Raw genomic sequence first — 18,716 nt, 5'->3', positions numbered from 1 at the left:
GAGATGTGACTGCAAGATCTGAAATCCAGGGTGAAAAAGAGACCACGAAATGTTAGAACAGTTGCCCCAGTTTCTGATAATTAGCATTCACAAAGAAAAAAACCCGTGTTCTGACTACCTAGTAATTTCCAAATTGCTGAGACACCTAATGAGTTGTCTTAAATAAATTTACCAAACATATAGAAGGCAATAATTGCTGAGCATTTCATTCTGCAATCACAACTCAGTGCCAAGTGGTTCTGCAGCTGGTTTGTGTGTGTTGGGGGATTCAGCAGGAAAATCACTTGCTCGGGAACTGAACCTTGTCCTGGTTGGACTTTCGGGGCCACATTCACAGTGTCTCCTGCAGGGGAATTTGGGGAAAAGTCCCACTGAACCACTTTGCTGCTGGACCTCGATATTTAACGTTGCAGCAGTGGATTTTGTGATAAATACATGAAATAAAGATAATAAACATAGAATATAAATATACAATATAAATATAAAATATAAATGTAAAATACAAATAAATACACAAATAAATATACAAATAAATATACAAATAAATATATTAATATGTATTAATAATTCTGGAGAAAACTAAAAGCCAAAGAGGGGCTGTTCTGCCAGTGGAATAACCCTTTGGTTTCCTTGGTGCTCTCCTGCCTGGAGCTCCCAGGGAAGGCTCATTCCAGCCCTTGGGATCGGGCTCTCTGCAGTATTTTGCTGGGCACACACAGATTTTCCTGGCCTCGGCTCCCATTGCAGCACAGCAACGTTCCCAAGCCAAACTAGAGCTCCCCACTGCTTTGGATTTGCCTCTTAATTACCTCACCTGCCCACTAATTAAATTTAGCCGGGCCCAGGGAGCACCAACTGTGGGGACCAGCTATTTAAAACGTGGGGTTTTCTCAACTCCTCGAGTTTTGCTTCTTGTTTTCCCACCAGAAGGGTTATTTCTTATTTTCTGTAACACCCCTTGTGGTGAATTTGTCTTGGGTGAAAGGCAGGTGGAGGAAAAGAAGATAATACTGTGGATAATAACAGTAAATAATTCTTGAGCTGCCTAAACCTTGTGATGGCTGGCAGATAAAAGCAGCTACCTGTCTGGCAGGGTTATATTGACCTTCTGCCTTTCTGGGCTGTTCTGGGAGTAGAAAAGTCTTCTCGCTTTATTTGCACCCATGCCAAGTTTGGGAGGGTTGTTTGTAAGCAAAGACCAGTGTCACAGTGTAACTGAAATAAATTGTTCTCTCTAAATACATATCCTGAAAGGATGGGAGAGTTTGGGGGGTTCAGCTGGAGAAGAGAAGGCTCCAGGGAGAGCTGAGAGCCCCTTGCAGGGCCTAAAGGGGCTCCAGGAGAGCTGGAGAGGGACTGGGGACAAGGGATGGAGGGACAGGACACAGGGAATGGCTTCCCACTGCCAGAGGGCAGGGAGAGATGGGATATTGGGAAGGAATTGCTGGCTGGGAGGGTGGGGAGGCCCTGGCACAGGTTGGGCAGAGAAGCTGTGGCTGCCCCTGGATCCCTGGAAGTGTCCAAGGCCAGGTTGGACGGGGCTTGGAGCAACCTGATGGGCTTTAATGTCCCTTCCAACCCAAACCAGTCTGGGATTCAGTGATTCCATGATGTCTCCTAGAAAATGTTCAGTTGAGGTCCTGACCAGTTTAAAAGCTTTGGACCAACCTCTGGTTCAGCTCTTTGGTTTGCTGTGTAACCATGAGCTCAGCACCAGGACAAGACCTTTGGGATCTCTGGGAACTTGGCATCCTGTGTCTTCCAGGATGAGACTGCCTGGAGCATCCCAAAAGCTGCAGGGAAGCTTGGAGGTGGCAGGTGGGATTGCTGTGGGGGGAGGGACTGAGAGGAGGCACAAGAGGAGGGACAGGCCGGGGTGAGGTTGGGATGGGACAGGAGGGATCTCCTTTCCCATGAGGTATTTCCTGCTGCCCCCAGCTCAGGTATTATCCCAACTCCAGCAAACCATTCCAGATAATTGGGTGCCTGGGGGAATGCTGCCAGTTCTCAGCAGTGGGTTTCAGAACAAGCTCTGGGATTGCAAGGACACTTCCATGTGCTCAGCTGAACACACCCTGTGTGCCTGAGCACACATCCAGGGCTTTTCCTCTCCAGTGCTTCATCAGGCACAGGCATTGCCATGTGTGCACATTCCTGGACGCAGGGATGTGCTCCAAACCCCCCTGGGTTTGGCTGGGAGAGAAGGATGCTCCAGTTAGGAGCATCACAACCCTGCTGCCCTGTTGTGTTTAATGGATAAGGCAGGAGCTCTGTGTGACATGGGATGTTTTCCCAAAAGAAAACACAGCCTCTGCACACCCTAAATCTTTCCCAAAGAGCCTGCATGTCCTCTGGCTGATGGGAGCTGCCGATGGATTGCTGCTGGAATTGCAGGAGCCACGTGACAGAGCATTCCAACTCATGGATGGGGACGGAGCAATCCAGAGCTGGGTGGTTATGGCACTTGGGGAAAAATTGTTTGCAGGCTCAGCAAGTCTTTATTTTTTAGCTCTAACAGCTGAAGGTTGATAATTCCTTCAGCAAGCAGGAAGGTTGGCTGTTGTCTGGAGTGTCCAGGGAGAGGATTCATGTCACCTTTCCCCCCCTGACATGTTGGGACATCCCTGTTCCCTTGGAATATTGTGTTCCCCTTCCCACCTTGCCACGTGTCTTCCAGCAGGCTCATGTAAGGCCGGGCAGTGAGCAGGAGAATGAGAGTAAGACCCTCTGTTCTCTCTGCTTTACCCTTTTCCCTGGTGTCTTTGGGATTGCTTCAAACCTCCCTGTTTTTATCAGAGCTGAGTTACACTAATTAATGAGAGAGGAAAATGAGCAGGGGAGAAAATAAATAATGAATTGCGTGAAAAATGAATTCACAGAAGCCCAGAGTATGAAGGCTGCAAAGTAAGAAAGGAGGCTTTTATTGCCTTGGATAATATAATTATCCAGCAAAGCCTGTTTCCTTCAAATTGTCAGATCTGGTGTCACTTGAACTCACCAATCCCCCACTTGACAAAGTTCCTCTGACTCCCAGGGGGTCGTGATGGAGGGTGGGTAACAGAGTGATAATGAGTCCTTGAATGTTATGTGCCAGTGTGAAAATGGAAATAAATCAGTTAAAGGGTCTTTTTACAGAATCCCAGGATAACTGAGATTGGAAAAGCCCTCCAAGATCACAGAGTCCCCCCTGTGCCCGATGCCCACCTTGTCCCCCAGCCCAGAGCACTGAGTGCCACGGACACCTCCAGGGCTGGGGACTCCAAACCTCCCTGGGCAGTCCCTTCCAATGCCTGACCACCCTTCCCATGGAGAAATCCTTCCTTTAGTAACATTTTGGTGTCCAGGAAAAAGATGGGAAATGGCTTCTTGGCTCTTTCTTCTCCTCTCGCTTCCCTGTTGCAGTTTCAGCAAGTGGGAGCTGTCAGAGCAGAGCTCACTGCTCTCGGTGCTGAGCAGACAGCAGTGTTTGTGTTGGCTTGTTGCACAATATTCTGTCAGTATTGCACAATACTTCTGGCAATATCCCGATCTTCCATCAAATACCGCAAACAGACCCAAAAATCCAACAGGAGCCAGGCTGCTCTCCTGCCCCTCTGCTGCTATTTGCAGAGCAGTGCCTTATTTCCAGTGTGATGCTGCAGTTCAGCATCATGTGAGTCACAGTCCTGGGGCCGCATCTTCCAGATAAGCCACTCGCTGTTTGGCAGAAGTTGGGAGAGCGGGATCATGTGGCTGTGACTGTACCAGTGGGGATCTCCTGGCACAGGGGCAGGGCTGAGCCTGGCACAGCAGCCGGGGGTGGCCCTGCAGGATCAGCTGCTCTGGTTACACGGGTTTGTTCTGACAGTGCTCACACTGCACCAGCAACAGCCAGTGTGTGGGGACTGTGTGTCCAGCACAGGAACGGGCTCCTGGTGAATTCCCTTATGGAGCTGCACTGATTCACATCGGGAGACTTGAGTGGATATATAGGTCAGGTGTGCCCAGGTGGGCAAGAGGCCAATGTCACCTGGGCTGTGCCAGCCCTGGTGTGTCCCAGCCCCAGAGCAGTGCCCGTCCCACCTCCAGGGCTGGGGCAGTTCTGGGACCTCAGACAAGACCCGGAGGGGCTGGAGCGTGTGCAGGGAAGGGAACGGAGCTGGGAAGGGGCTGGAGCAGCAGGAGGGGCTGAGGGAGCTGGGGGGGCTCAGCCTGGAGAAAAGGAGGCTCAGGGGGGACCTTCTGGCTCTGCAACCCCCTGACAGGAGGGGGGAGCCGGGGGGGGTCGGGCTCTGCTCCCAGGGAACAAGGGACAGGAGGAGAGGGAACGGCCTCAGGCTGTGCCAGGGGAGGGTCAGGTTGGACATCAGGAGGAATTTCTCCCTGGAAAGGGTGGTCAGGCACTGGCAGGGGCTGCCCAGGGAGGTTTGGAGTGCCCAGCCTGGAGGTGTCCCAGGAAGGCCTGGCCGTGGCACTCAGTGCTCTGGGCTGGGGGACAAGGGGGGCATCGGGCACAGGGGGGGCTGGATTGATGATCCTGGAGGGCTTTTCCAGCCTCAGTGATCCCGTGATTCTGTGATACAGGGCTGTGCAGATTCTGTTCCCCGTTCCCCCACGTGGATCATCCCTGCCATCCACCCCCATGGGTGATGCTGTCCCTGTCCTGCCAGGGGGCTCTGGACCCTGTTCTCTGGCACTTTGCAGCACCCAGAAAATTCGGGGGGAAATGAGGTGGTCAGAGAGTCTGGGGTGAGGAGCAGTGCCTGCTGCCCTCAGGGACAGCAGGAGTGGCCTTGTCCAGGCTCAGCCATCCCAGGGTGTGGTGCCTTCCTGTTGCAGTGTATTATTCCAGGTAGGATTAAAACTTGGAAAGAAGCCCATTCCTACTGCAGTATTTGACTTGTGTTTCTCATGATGCCTTTTGATTTATTGTTCAGAGCATGTGGTCACTCTCCCTTCTTCCTTTCTGCTGCTCTTGAAGCTTTGATGGCTTTAAATAAAAACTGTGATGATCAGTGGGTACAGAAGTGCCTTCAGAGTGTTTGATGGACAGAGAAATTTGTTCTTCACCACAGAGCTGGTCTGGGTTTGCAGCTCCTGGTCCTCTGTGGCTGGGGAGTTCCCTGGTCTCTGCTACATCCCAAAGGAAGCAGAGGGAAAAGCAGGATCAAACTCACAGCTGTGGCTTAGCTCCTGTCAGGCAAATCCTGTTCTTGGCATGAGGAAATCTGCCCTTCCCAGTGACAGGCCGGGTTAGGAGTGTGGAATGAGGAGAACTCACCAGTGGTTCATTGCCAGGGATCTTCTGATGGATATGGATTCACATCAGTGCATATGGATTCACAGCAATGGACATGGATCCACAGCAATGGCTTTGGATTCACAGCAGTATTTAAGAATATTTTACTTTACATTATTGACTCACACTGTACAAACACATGTCCCTGTGCTGCAGGATATAAATCAATCCGAGGGGGGGAAAAAATCAAGGACATAATGGTGCAGAATGGCTCTTATGGAGCTACAGATTTTGCAGCTCTGCTGTGGATTCACCAGGATTAAACATGCCCTGTTTTACAAGGCTAAAGCCCTTCCCCTGTTGAGTAGCCTGTAATAATGTCATTTTTGCCTCTTTTTCCCTCTGGAAGGCCAGGACAAAGCTCAGTGTGAGTGGGAGCAGAGCACTTCCACAGTGGAGTGTATTCCTGGGGAGGGATGACTCAAACCAAGCTTTGTGATGCCTTCATTACATCCGAGGTGACCTAACCCTGGACTTTCCCAAGGCTGAGGTTGTCAAACAGGATTTAAATGTTGTAAAGACTCGTGGGCAGTGCCCACAACTGAGCTGGATTTCACTGTGTCAGTAAGGAAGTGAAGGGACAGGTTTTTCTTGGGATTTTTCCCTTTGCCTTGGTGCACCTGATGGGCAAAGCCAGGTTATTTCCCTGCTGAATTCTGCAGGTGTTGTAGGTGTAAATCCCCTCAAAGAAATGAATAAACAGGTATTTTAAAGGGATTTTTTGGAATGTGACTGGGGAAGGGGTTTCTCTTCGTTCCCTGTGCTTTCTTAGTGACCTGGATTTCCTTTCAGGGCTCAGCAGATTCGTACACGAGCAGACCCTCGGACTCTGATGTCTCTCTGGAAGAGGACAGGGAAGCAATCCGCCAGGAAAGGGAGCAGCAGGCAGCCATCCAGCTTGAGAGGGCCAAGGTGTGTCCTGTTCAGCTTCAACAGCTGAGTTCTGTGCCACTGATCCTTTCCCTGCTGCTGAAATTTGTAACAGTGATGCTCTTTGGAAATAGTTGGGCAGTCGAGTCAAATGGGGAATATATGAAAATATTCCCTATAAATGGGGGTGTTCTCCAGTGAGCTTGTGTGGAATCACTAGGGCTGAATTTCTCTGGCTTTAACAACGTGCTCTGCTGCATTTTTTGCAGTTGGGTACAGCTCTTGACTGAGGGGAGTTTGCAGTGCTTGTGTTGTGTTTCTCCCTGCAGTCCAAACCAGTAGCATTCGCTGTGAAGACCAACGTGAGTTACTGTGGAGCTCTGGATGAAGATGTCCCTGTGCCAAGCACTGCCATCTCCTTTGATGCCAAGGACTTCCTGCACATCAAAGAGGTAAAACCAGGAGCTAGGAAAAGGGAATCCTTGTCTGACTGAACAGTCAGGCTGAGCCAGGGTGGATTAACACCCGCTCCAAGAGGTGAGAGGTCAGTGGACGTCCAGCTCCCTGGGGTGGTTATCCTGCACTTTTGTAGCACTTGGTGTTACCAAATGGTTGGATTTTCATGGTGCAGGAAGGAAATAATTCCCTTCAGCGTGGTGGGTTCAGAGTCTTCCCATCAGAGGAAGTTTGTGGTGGATCAGAGATCGTGGAGCAGAGAAAGGGATCCCAGTGATCCCAGAGTGGAGCAGCAGCAGGTCACACCAGGTCTTCATAAAGCACCAGATGGGCTTGTGAGGGAGAAAAGAAGACTTAGAATAACACATTAAGAAAACACTGAAGAGGACAGATACAAAAATAAGGGAAAAAAATGGGAATAAATGGGCCCTAAGTATGGCTTTGGTAGAGAAAATTGCATTTTATTGCATGCTGAGCATATTTTCTGCAATTTTTCATCTGAATTGAGCCCTCCAAATTTGCATAACCCCCTGTTGTGCTGTAGATTGGTACCCAGGCTTGCAGAAGCACTTCTTCATCTCTGCATTCTGGGGTTATTTTCGGGTGTTCAGTGCTCAGCTGCCTCTTTCTTTGAGCGTGTGCTCGTCATCACTTCAGAGCACTGAGCTCCCTCAGCCTGAGCCCACCTGCTCCTGCCCTTCCAGAGGCACACAGCGGGGCTGGAGCAGGGAATTGCTGTACAGAAGGACACAGGAGAGGCACTGGAATGCCCTGAGCTGGTTTTTGATCCTGGCTTTCCTTGGCTGGGGCCACGTTGGGTGTCAGGGCGCTGATTGAGTCGAATGTGCTAAGCCCTTGTTGCTCTGCCCTGTACATTCTCCCAGACAAGAGTCCCAAATCCATGTCTTGGCATTCCCTGAGTTGTCCTCCGAGGTCTAAATACCCGGGATCACATTGTCACTAAGCTGTAAACCATCTGGCTTACTGGTGTTTGTCAGCTCTGCTGAGGGTTTAGCAGATTCTCTTTGTTAACACTCAAACCCTCAGCTCGCCCCGAGCCGTGGCTGCAGCTCAGCAGGATTTTGGGAATGGTGGAAAAAGGCTTTGCAGAATTTGTTTTTCGGTGATCTGGCAGGGCCTGATTGGATTAGAACAATGGTTCCAGATTTTGGAATGGTGCTGAACTGGTTACACAGTCAGGTCACCCTGTGCCAGGGTGGAAGAGCAGCAGTGACTGAGGAGTTGCTATTTTGGGGATGTGTCCTGTATGTCTCATCTGCCTCCAAGACTATACATTATGTGCTTACTTAAAAGATGAAGTGGCAACAATTCCTGACAAAGCAGGAGGAATCATGGGCCTGGCAACCAATGGGAGGGAGTGTGGGCCTCCCACACGCTGAGTAACATATGGGAGGGAATGACCTAATGCAGATCCCATGTTCCTCACTGCATCCTTAGCTTCTGTGTGCTTCAGGCACTCTCAGCATAACCATGTAATCCCAGACTTGTTTGGGTTGGAAGAGACCTTAAAACCATCCAGATCCAACCCCGACGCCTTCCACTATCCCAGTGGCTCCAGCCTGGCCTTGGACACTTCCAGGGATCCAGGGGCAGCCACAGCTTCTCTGGGCAACCTGGGCCAGGGCCTCCCCACCCTCCCAGCCAGAAATTCCTTCCCAATATCCCACCTATCCCTGCCCTCTGGCAGTGGGAAGCCATTCCCTGTGTCCTGTCCCTCCATCCCTTGTCCAAAGTGCCTCTTGAGAGGGACTGATTCTGATCCCATGGTTAGGGCCATCACTCAGAGCTCCATGACCTGCTCATGGAAGAAGGATTCCCATGTTCCAGCTGTACATTTAGAGCCAGAACAGAGCAGGGAATGCCCTTGGGACTCAGGTGTTACAGTGGTACAAGCCATGGATTGATTTCCTAGAATCCCAGATTGGTGTAGGTGAGAAAGACCTTAAAGCCCATCCAATCCCACCCCCTGCCATGGGCAGGGACACCTTCCACTATCCAGGTTGCTCCAATCTGGCCTTGGACACTTCAGGGGTGGAGAGTCCACAACCTCTCCGTGATTTCCAGAACGTTGGATCCCAAAGGATTTATCTGCTTTACAGGCTGTAAATAGTTCCATTGCCTTAACACGCTTAAAACTGAGCTTTGCTTCCTGACACTGTTCTTCAGCATGAACAACAGCTGGTTTAAGAGTTGGGATGGTAAAATAATGGAACCTCTTGCACAGATAACACCTGCAGCAGGAGGGCAGGTTTCCAAGGTGAGGGGGTGAGGACTGCACTTCCCTGGGCTCTGTGTGTGGTAATAGGTGTGTGTGTATGGGTTCATGTTAACACCTGTGCATGGATGGGTTAATAAAAAGCAAATAAATAATGAAAAGCTGAGGCTCCGTGTTTCAGAGTCACCATCGGGCACTGCTGCACCTTGACAACGGGGACACGGGATTTCTGTGTCTCTGCAAGAGCTTAAGTGCTCGAAAACGAGAGCCAGGGGCCGTGAGCATTGTTAAGAGAGATGGCTGTGATAGCTCTTGGCTCCGGGCTTGCAAACAAAACCCCCTCACTCGAGCTGCTCTTAATGACTCCGGAGTCAGCCGAGAGAAGCACTGAGGGGCCTAATGAAGCAGAACAGACCCGAAGGTTTTCAGATATTTTTCTTCAAAAGCTCTGCTGGCAGCAGCTACAACAAATCCTTTGCCACACGAGATCCGTCAGGATCCTGCTTTTCATCTTCCCGTCGTTAGGGTCGGGTCAGACTTTCAACACTGCAGGAAAACTCGAGTTACCAAAGGTTAACGACAACATTAAATGTTACACTTCCGAGCTGAGGCCGTGACCTTTCTGTGCTGCAGAAATACAACAACGACTGGTGGATAGGGCGGCTGGTGAAGGAGGGCTGCGAGATCGGCTTCATCCCCAGCCCGCTGCGCCTGGAGAACATCCGCATCCAGCAGGAGCAGAAGAGGGGCCGTTTCCATGGAGGGTGAGGGCGCTGCAGCCTCGGAAAGCAGTTAAAGCGTTTCTGACGCCGGGCAGCCTTTCCAAAGGTCACTCGGCGCCGCTTTATTGCGGTGCCTCGGCACGCCTGGGTTTGGGATCCCCACTGGAAATAGGTATTTGCAGAGAACAGGCGGGGGAGACGCTGATGGGGAGAAACAGGAAAAACTGTTTGACTTCAGGGAAGAGCAGTAATTCAGTGTGAGGGGTAATGACAGCAATTTCTCGCAGTTTTGTGTCCCCGTGGTCAGCTCAGTGCTCAGAGATTCCCTGATTTTTTCCCCCAGCTTTTCTCAAGGTTGTGGCCTTTTTCTTCCTTTTTTTTTTTTTTTCATTCTCTCCATTCAGCCCAAACCAGACTTTTCAAAGTTTCTGACTTTTTTCATTCAACTTCCTTTTATCCTTCACGTCCCAGCCTGGGCTTTCTGGGGCTCCACCCTGCCAGAGCTGGAGATTGCAAATCCCTGGGAAAATACAAACTTGGTCGGGGAGGTAAAGCTGAGGAAGGAAGTGTTTCCAGAACGACTGAGCAGCATCAGCTGTGCTCCTTCCAAATTGCTTTTATGATTTTTGAAATAACTTCAGAGGGTCTCTGTGGACAGGGAGAGGATTACCTGGTTCAGTGAGGCACTCCTGGATTTGCATGATAAAATTCAAAGTCACATTTAAAATAAACAGTTGATTTTTGAGCACCTTTGTTAGGCAGAGTCACAGAGATCTCTGTTACCTTGGGATTCCTCATGGGGCAGATTCTCCCCAAAACCTCCCACATTTTCATCTCTGGGTGCCTTAACGGGGCTCTTTCTGCTCCCACAGGAAATCCAGTGGGAATTCTTCTTCAAGCCTTGGAGAAATGGTTTCTGGCACATTTCGGGCCACACCTACTGCCACAGGTAAGACAAGATGTTATTTAGGGGAGCTCTTGTTGTTCTGTTTTCAAAACCACCCAGGAAAAATGCAGGTTTTCCCCTTAGCCGAGTGATTCAGATGTTTTCCAGCAAAGTGCTTGTGTGTGTGTGTGGAAGGGGAGGAAGGAAAACAGCTGTTTCTGGCCATGCAGGAGTTGTTGAGGGGCTGGGATAAACCTTGGGAAGAGTGGCAGCTGCTCCAGAATGGACAGAAGGCCCAGTTTAAACAGGGGGACCAAAGGGAGAGAATTCCCGGTGCATGGACAGAGGGGTTTCTGTTTGCACTGGGGTGTTTTAACCGTGTTCTCCTTTGGTCTTCCAGCAAAACAGAAACAAAAAGTGGTAAGTAGTGCTTTTGCTTTCATTTTATTTCATTCTAATCCACAATTCCCAGGATTTTCTTACGGATCTTGTTGGATAAATGATCTGAAGGGTTGTTTTCTTCTTCTAGACAGAGCATATTCCCCCCTACGATGTAGTGCCATCGATGAGACCTGTTGTCTTGGTGGGTCCATCACTCAAAGGCTATGAGGTACTTGCCATTAATTACTGTTTAATTACCTGTAATCTCCCTTAGTAATGCAGGGCGTGGGCCAGTGCAGCTGTTTGGTGATAACTTAAAGTGATCTTTGCTTAAATAATTACCCAAAATGTTCTGTAAGCACCAAGAGCTTTACTTGGAGCCTGCACTGCACATCCACTCTTTCCAGTGCACTTATTCCTGATTAAACCAAGTCAGAAAAAGAGAATTTGTGTTCTCTACAAGGCAGAGTTGGAGCAGTCAAATTAAAGAGCTGGACTCCTCCCCACGTGTAACATTTTAGTCAAACCAGCACATGCTTTGAACTTAATTAGCAAAAAAATTTTCAGGGAGCCTCCTTGCTGTTCTCTTTTCACTTTGCCAGTATTTCAGATGTATTTGCAAAGAAACTTTAACCCTCCTAAAGGGTTTGCCACCGTTCCACGTGGGAGTGGGCAGGATAACGTGCCCAGAAAACCAGGACACCCCTTTTTTGGGCTGCTGCAGATTGAAGTGAGCATTTCCCACGTGCCAAGTGAGCAGTTGGGTGAACTTCCCCATCTGTGAGTGTTGTGCTGAACCAGGAGCTAAATGAACATCAAATCAAAGCTACACTTCATTAAGCTTAATTAATGTTGGTGGTGCTTTACAGGATATTGTTAAACACACTGGAATGGCTCTTTTTGGAAGATTGCAACGTGGTGCCATTACTGGAGTAATAATGTTGTTATACTGAGGGGTTTTTATAAGAATCTTTGAAGGTGCAGTTCATCAAAGCAGGAACTTCATGTTCTTTGCTGCCTTTGAATTTTGTGGTGAAGTTTTTTTGACAGGAGTAAATCCCATCTGTGCTGCACCACAGATCAATTTGCCTCTCAAGTCTGAGGCTGTTTGTTAATCAAAACCTCCTCAAAAATTTGAAATATTCAATATTCAAATAATTTGAAATACTCAATATTCAAATATTTGAAATACTCAATATTCAAATATTTGAAGTACTCAATATTCAAATATTTCCATTCTGCCTTTTTTTTTTTCCTGAAAGAAAACAATACTAAACACGACATCTTATAAATGTGTCTAAATGTTAACACAGGATATTAATTTAAATTACAAACAGTGGTCTGCATAAGAGAAATGCTTGATCTTACTTTGCAACCTTCATGGGGAAGCTGTTTGGAGTAATTTTTTTTCCTGGCTAAATTCTGAAGGAACCAGTTAAAGTGGCAGAGGCCTGAGGGGGCTTTGATGGAGCTCCTGGCAGGTAACAGTTGTCAGCCCTGGGAAGGACAAGGAGCCTGATCAATAATGGGGATTGCAGAGGTGCCAGTTCATGGCCAGCAGGAACATCCCATTTCTGTCTCTCTGAGAGGAGTGTTCTCTGGGAGAACAGTCACCCACCACCATAAATCTTGCACCTGCCATTTGAAGGCAACCCTGAGAACGTCACTGCAGGTTAAAAACCCAAATAATCTGTTCAACCCGAGTGTTTGGTTGGGCCACGTTTGGGAATGAGACTCTGGGAATGGGCTGCTGTGGGAGGGGGTGAGGAGTGGGCAGGGCAGGGCAGGAGCAGCCAGGAATGATTGCTGCCCATCAGAGGGATTGATTGTTGGCCATATCCTTACCTTCTACTCACCTCTTTCCTTCCTTTTCCTTCCTTTTCCCTGCTTTTCCTCGCTGTCCTCCCTCCCTGTCCCCCCTTCCTGCCCTCTGCCAAGGTGACAGACATGATGCAGAAAGCTCTCTTTGACTTCCTGAAGCACAGGTTTGATGGCAGGTGAGAAACACTGCCCTGCTCGTGCTGCTTTGCCCACGTGTTACTAACATTCCAGTGGGGTGTTTTCCATTTTGGATGCATGTTCCAGTCTTATTCACTGCCCTTTCTTCACCACTGAGGAGTGGAACACAACTAACATCTTACTGTCTCCACTTCTGCTGGGTCTGGGGCAGGATTTCTCAGTTTAACACAATAATTCCTTTGCAGTAGTTTCCCAACACCTGAGAAGAATCAGCTCTTAGATATTCCTTATTTAAGCCTTTATTTTGGCTGCTCTGAGCAGTCAAAAATAACCAGAAAAGGCAGTTTGAAGAAGGAAATGCTGAGAAATAAAATATAGAAAAATAAGTTTGTCAGGGCTTAAAAAAAAAAATATAAGGAGGGTTCACTCTCAGCTGGAGCACAGGGAATATTTCCTGGGGAGCTGTGAGGAGGATAATTTGGATTTCTTTGCTAGGAGCACAGGCTTGTCCATGGCATCTCTGCCTCCTCCCTGGGTAAGTGACTGCTGCATCTTTGGGATGTTCTGCCCTTCCTTCTTCCCAGTTTGTTCAGAATATTCTAACTGGGAAAAGGAGCTTACACTGTTCTAGCCAGTATATAACACTAGGTCAGGTTAGAAATACCTAAACCATGGGCACTGGGACGGGGAAAATCATGTGGAGAAGAGCTGGAGCGGGATTTGTGGAGTTTTGGGAGCTGAACTGACACATAAACAGCTCAGACAAAACGTTTAATGATCAACTTCTGTGCAAAATAATCTCCTCTCCTGCCCTGTTTGGAGCTGCCCAGTTCAAGTGATTTTCTGGGAATCCTAATTCCATTAGCAGTATTGGCAGCTGGATCAGGTGGAGTGTGGCATTTCAGCATTGGAAGGTTAAGTGGCACCAGCAAACTGATACCATTGATTTTTGCTCTGAGTAACTTCAGAAAAGCTGCTGCTTGGTCCTCCTGCCAACTTTTATGGCTTTGTGGTCTTTCTCCTCCCCCCTCCCTTTTCTGTTTCTTTCTTTCCATCTCTTCTGCAGTTTTGTGACAGGTCCATGTTCCCAAGAAAAGAACTGACTGTCCAAGGAAAAGCCTTTCAAAAGGCTGCAGTGGGACTTGGCTCCTTCCCCACCTCTGAATTCCCTGTGCTTTGCCAGCTCCTTCCTTTGTAACTGCAGCCTCCTCTTCTGCCCAGGGAACCAAAGACCCACAATCCATTAATTTCTATTTTAAGTTAATTTATACTTTTGGTCTCTGCTGTATTTTCTGGTAATACATTTATTTGTGAATTATTTAGAAAAATACCTGTGCTTCTTTTGAACCCTCCATCTGATGATTTCACTGGGAGCTGCATAAACCTCAGGTTTTGTGGGAAAGCTGCTGGTCATTCCCAGCTTGCTTCCTTTTCATTATTCATGGCTCTTTGGCTCATCCCAGGCCTCCTAAATGGATTTTACGTGAAGGGATCGTGTGGTTTTTGTTTGACAACATTTTGTCTTGTCAGTTCAAGTAAATCTGAATCAGTTCAGGTAAATCAAGTAGATCAAGTGAAAAATCACCTCCCTTCAGTGAAAGAGGTGCAGTGAAGTTAAACTTAAGTTTAAGCAATGCAAGGAGCTGTGGTTTAACTTCTTTTTCTCTTGTTCATCCAAGTCAGACCCGTGTAACTTGTGATATTCGTGGGACTGTGTAAGTTCATGTAGGAGAGGAGTGAGTTGGGAGGAGGGAAGTTAATTAATGCACTAAGAATGGCAGAAACTACATCCCAGAGTCTCCAATAGCTCAGGGAAGGGAAAATCCCTCACAGTTACCCAGCACTTCCCTTCAGTTGTTCTGGAGTGATGACAGAACTCAGCTGGAAGACGTGTCTGAGGGGTGTTTGGGTGGGTTTGCCCTTTGGAATGGGATGTGCCTGCAAATCCTGCAAATCTGAGCCCTGTGCTTGTGCTGTGTCCGTGTTCCCTGTGCCAGGATATCCATAACCAGGGTGACAGCCGACATCTCCCTGGCCAAGAGGTCTGTGCTCAACAACCCCAGCAAGAGGGCCATCATCGAGCGCTCCAACACCAGGTCCAGCCTGGGTAAGGCACCGGCACACAGGGAATCCTGGCCCTGGATTTCAGCCTTCGAGGTCATAGAAGGGTGGGAGGGACCCCCAGGGACCATCCAGTCCAACCCCTGGCCCTGCACAGACACCCCAACAATCCCACCCTGTCCCTCAGAGCGTTGTCCAAACCCTCCTGGAGCTCTGGCAGCCTTGGTGCTGTGCCCACTGCCCTGGGGAGCCTGGTCAGTGCCAACCACCCTCTGGGGGAAGAACCTTTGGCTGAGATCCAACCTGAGCCTGCCCTGGCACAGCTCCAGCCCTTCCCAAGATGCCATCAGTGTGTCCACAGCATTTTACTGGATAACCCCGAGTTGGCCTCCCAGCACCTTCTCCCTGTGCTTTTAATCCCACATCACAGGGGGCCAAAGAGCTTGCACTTGTTCAGCCAAAGAAAACATGTCATTCCTGACCCTGGGACCAGTTTTGGGGTTTATGGTGAACATCTACAGCTTAATTTTGCTGTTTAGCCATGAGATTCTGGCTCTTCCCCCTCTCCCTGTTGTCATGACTCCTGGATGAATTTTGATTTGGACTCGATGGTCTTGGAGGTCTTTTCCAACCTCAGTGATTCTGTGATGGGATGATTCCATGATTATTTCCTGCACAGAGGTGGAAATTTGTGTGTAGCATGTGCATAGTGTGTTTTTAAATAACACCCTGCCAGTTATTTGACAGAAGTGGGTTTTTGTGCTTATAGAACTAGGAGGTTCTGCTTTTCACAGAGACCCTTCTTTAAGTTAAGTCAGAGTTATAATATCAGAACAAAAAAGAGTTTTAAGGAATATCCAAACACTTGCTGATTAAAACAAAAAATCTTGTGACTCCCAAGCTGTTTAGCAGATTAGGAAAACGCACTATTTTATGTTACTAGATATTTAATTGTGCCCAACATTTAAGACGCTGATATTATAAAGGAACATGGCACATCTGTGCTTTCAGGCAGCAGAATTGTCTCAGAGGTAATATTTATTTTTAAAATGCCTTGAGTAACAGGTTATTTTATGGAAATGACATAAATTCCTCTACAGACTCTATGCAGGCAGGTGGGTGATGGTATTTTTGTCTCAGTGCTGTGGGGTTGGATGGTTTCACCTGCTCTGTTTTCCTTCCCCAGCTGAAGTGCAGAGTGAGATTGAAAGGATCTTTGAGCTGGCAAGGTCCTTACAGCTGGTTGTCCTGGATGCAGACACTATAAATCACCCTGCCCAGCTTATCAAGACATCTTTAGCCCCAATTATTGTCCATGTGAAAGTGTCCTCTCCAAAGGTAAAGCCTCTCACCTTCAAATCCACCTGCAGGGCAGGGTGGGAGGGGGTGGAATCTGCACCTGAAGGGGGAAAAAAAGTGACACAGCATCTGCAGCTGTGGTGCCACAGTCCATCCAGCAGTCCAGGAATTCTGTACGTGCATACCATTTTCGTGGTGTTCTCTTGTCAAAAATAAATTGTTATTTCAAGTAGAATCAAGCAAAATCGCTGCATTTTAAACTTTTCCAAGGGATCAGACGTGGTGCGGAGGGAAACGTGCCCAGCTCTCGGGGGGGTTATCAGAAAGGTTTGGGCTGGTACTCAAGGGCAGTATTTTGTGGAGAGCTTGGAAGTCCTCCAGTGGGATGTCAGGCTGAGCTCTGGGGAGATAAAAGACCCTTGAACTCACCTTTTCCCCTTTCCTCCCGTCAGGTTTTGCAGCGGCTGATCAAGTCCCGGGGGAAGTCACAAAGCAAACACTTGAATGTGCAGTTGGTGGCAGCTGATAAACTGGCACAGTGCCCCCCAGTAAGTACAGCAGAAAGGCTGAGGAGCCTGTGACACATGGGGTTGTGCTGATCCCTGCTGCGTTGGCCCCTCTGCAGAGCCCAGTCCATCCCTTATCACTCCCTGTGTGGTGGCTCAGGCAGCCCTGCTCCTGCCCCCTGATCCGCTCTGACTGCCAGACACAAAGTGCCTGCTGGGACTTTCATCCTGGTTATCTCCTGAGCTGGCTTTGCTTTGGGCTCTGGCAGGGTGACAGGGCAGGAATGACGTGTAGGGGACACCAGCTCTGTCACTCCATTAGCAAATTACCATTGGTGGAGCTTAAGGTCCCAAGGGACAAAGTCTGAGCCTCCTGGTTTGGAGCCTCCTTTCACTGCACAGAGGGGTGTGTGCAGGGCTGTGATCCCTGATCCCCATCCTGCCAGCCAAGCCATTGCCTCATGGGAGCACAGTCACTGCCCTCCCACCTTGGGATCCAAGGCCCTGCCTCCTCACCTGGAATCACCTGCCTGCTCCAGGAGCAGAGGGCCTGGAACGCCCACCAGGGAGGTGTGTGGGGACAGGCTGGGCAGGGGTTTGGGCAGGGCAGCTCAGACTTGCTTTTGTTTTTGGAAACCACCCCTGGTTTCTGTGACACAGACAGTGGGAACAGCCTTGGAGGTGGCTCTGTGTGGGATCTGTGTGGGACATTGGGGTGGGAATGAAGAGACCAGTCTTGGTACCAGGGCAGGGGTCAGACAGCCCAGCCTGGGGCTGGTGATTTCCCACCTCTCCTGTGCCAAAGAACTGCACTTGGAAATCAGCTTAATTCCCAGAAATTTCAATAGGCACTGGCAAGGTTTCCATGTCACTTAAAACTGCAAAGTGCTGACAGAAGAAATCTTGGAATGATCTAGGAACAAATCTGGGAGCTCAGCAGAGGGAACGCCCGGCCCTATTGGTCAGGTAATGCCTCTGGAACACTTTGCCTTGTGTTCTGCAGACCCTGAAGAGGTTCCCTCCATTTCAGATGGTTTTTATTCTCAATTCAGATTTAAGCAACAAAGTTCAAGCAGCCTTTGTCCTGGAGTAATGATCCTCAAGGATTGATTTCCATGGAACTTAACTTGGCTTTGAATGCCTCTTCAGACCCCAAACTTCACAGCCACCTCCCCTCTGGTCCCCACCGGCCATAAAAAGAGAGTTCAGGTATTTCTGGGCACTCCCCCTAAATTACAGGGATAGATGTTGCTTTCTAACTGTTCCAGGTGCTGGGAATTGAGGCTGAGCCACATCTCCTGGAGGCCTCGTGCCCCTCCAGTGTCCCAGAGCCACTGCTGGGGCTGTTTGTCTGAAAACACCCTTTTCAGGCTGACACTGAGTGAGTGAGTGAGTGCAGAGTGTGTTTGCTCAGCAGTTTCAGACACAAAATGAATAATAACTAAGGAGGACCTGTGGAAACTCTGAATTTTGGCAGGTTTTGGTAGTGTTTTGGTGCAGATTCACACTGAAGTGTTAAAAAGCAGAGGAGAAAGGTCACAGGCTTAACTGAGCTGTGATCTCTTAAAACGCTGACAAATTCCTGTGAGCCCTTCAGGCCCCACTGACTAAACCACATTTGTACCCTGTTGTGTAGAACAAAATAATTCTGTAAAACACATCCCTTCCTGCCCCCCCAGGGGTGTGAGGGAACTGGGGCTGCCCCTGTGTGAACAGGCTCCTGGTGTTTGCACTGAGCTCATACCCAGCACAGCCCACTGCCATTCTTCCCCTGGGAAAGGAGTTTCCTTTGCCACCTGCAAGACAACACTGGGCATGTTCCACAGCCTTTTTTTTTTTTTTTTTTACTCTTTAGACAGTGATTTCTTATTCAGCTTCATTTTGCTTACAGTTAAAATGAGGCAAAATGCCCAGAGAAGCTGTGGCTGCCCCTGGATCCCTGGAAGTGTCCAAGGCCAGGTTGGACAGGGCTTGGAGCAACCTGGGCTAGTGGAAGGTGTCCCTGCCCGTGGCAGGGGGTGGGATGAGATGGTTTTGAGGTCCCTTCCAACCCAAACCATTC

At 48.9% G+C, this 18,716-nt stretch overlaps 1 protein-coding gene across 4 annotated transcripts in view; it reads left to right on the top strand.

Annotated features, from left to right (window-relative positions):
* Positions 1-18,716, top strand: part of CACNB4 (calcium voltage-gated channel auxiliary subunit beta 4) — a 46,826-nt gene that overhangs the window by 16,553 nt on the left and 11,557 nt on the right. For all 4 annotated transcript variants that reach the window (XR_005562700.1, XM_027733970.2, XM_039379018.1 and 1 more), the window contains exons 2-11: positions 6,071-6,190; positions 6,478-6,600; positions 9,474-9,604; positions 10,435-10,511; positions 10,849-10,868; positions 10,978-11,058; positions 12,768-12,826; positions 14,786-14,895; positions 16,036-16,187; positions 16,601-16,696. Coding sequence is in view for 3 of the 4 variants with exons in the window: in XM_027733970.2 (XP_027589771.1) it covers positions 6,071-6,190; positions 6,478-6,600; positions 9,474-9,604; positions 10,435-10,511; positions 10,849-10,868; positions 10,978-11,058; positions 12,768-12,826; positions 14,786-14,895; positions 16,036-16,187; positions 16,601-16,696 (969 nt within the window). In the remaining variant the exon portion in view is untranslated. The remainder of the gene's footprint in view (positions 1-6,070; positions 6,191-6,477; positions 6,601-9,473; positions 9,605-10,434; positions 10,512-10,848; positions 10,869-10,977; positions 11,059-12,767; positions 12,827-14,785; positions 14,896-16,035; positions 16,188-16,600; positions 16,697-18,716) is intronic.

Source organism: Pipra filicauda, unplaced genomic scaffold (assembly GCF_003945595.2).
Source record: "Pipra filicauda isolate LSUMZ 115617 unplaced genomic scaffold, ASM394559v2 scaffold152_size1767362_pilon, whole genome shotgun sequence".
In the NCBI taxonomy this organism is placed as follows: domain Eukaryota; kingdom Metazoa; phylum Chordata; class Aves; order Passeriformes; family Pipridae; genus Pipra; species Pipra filicauda.
This window is presented reverse-complemented; position numbering and strand designations above follow the sequence as displayed.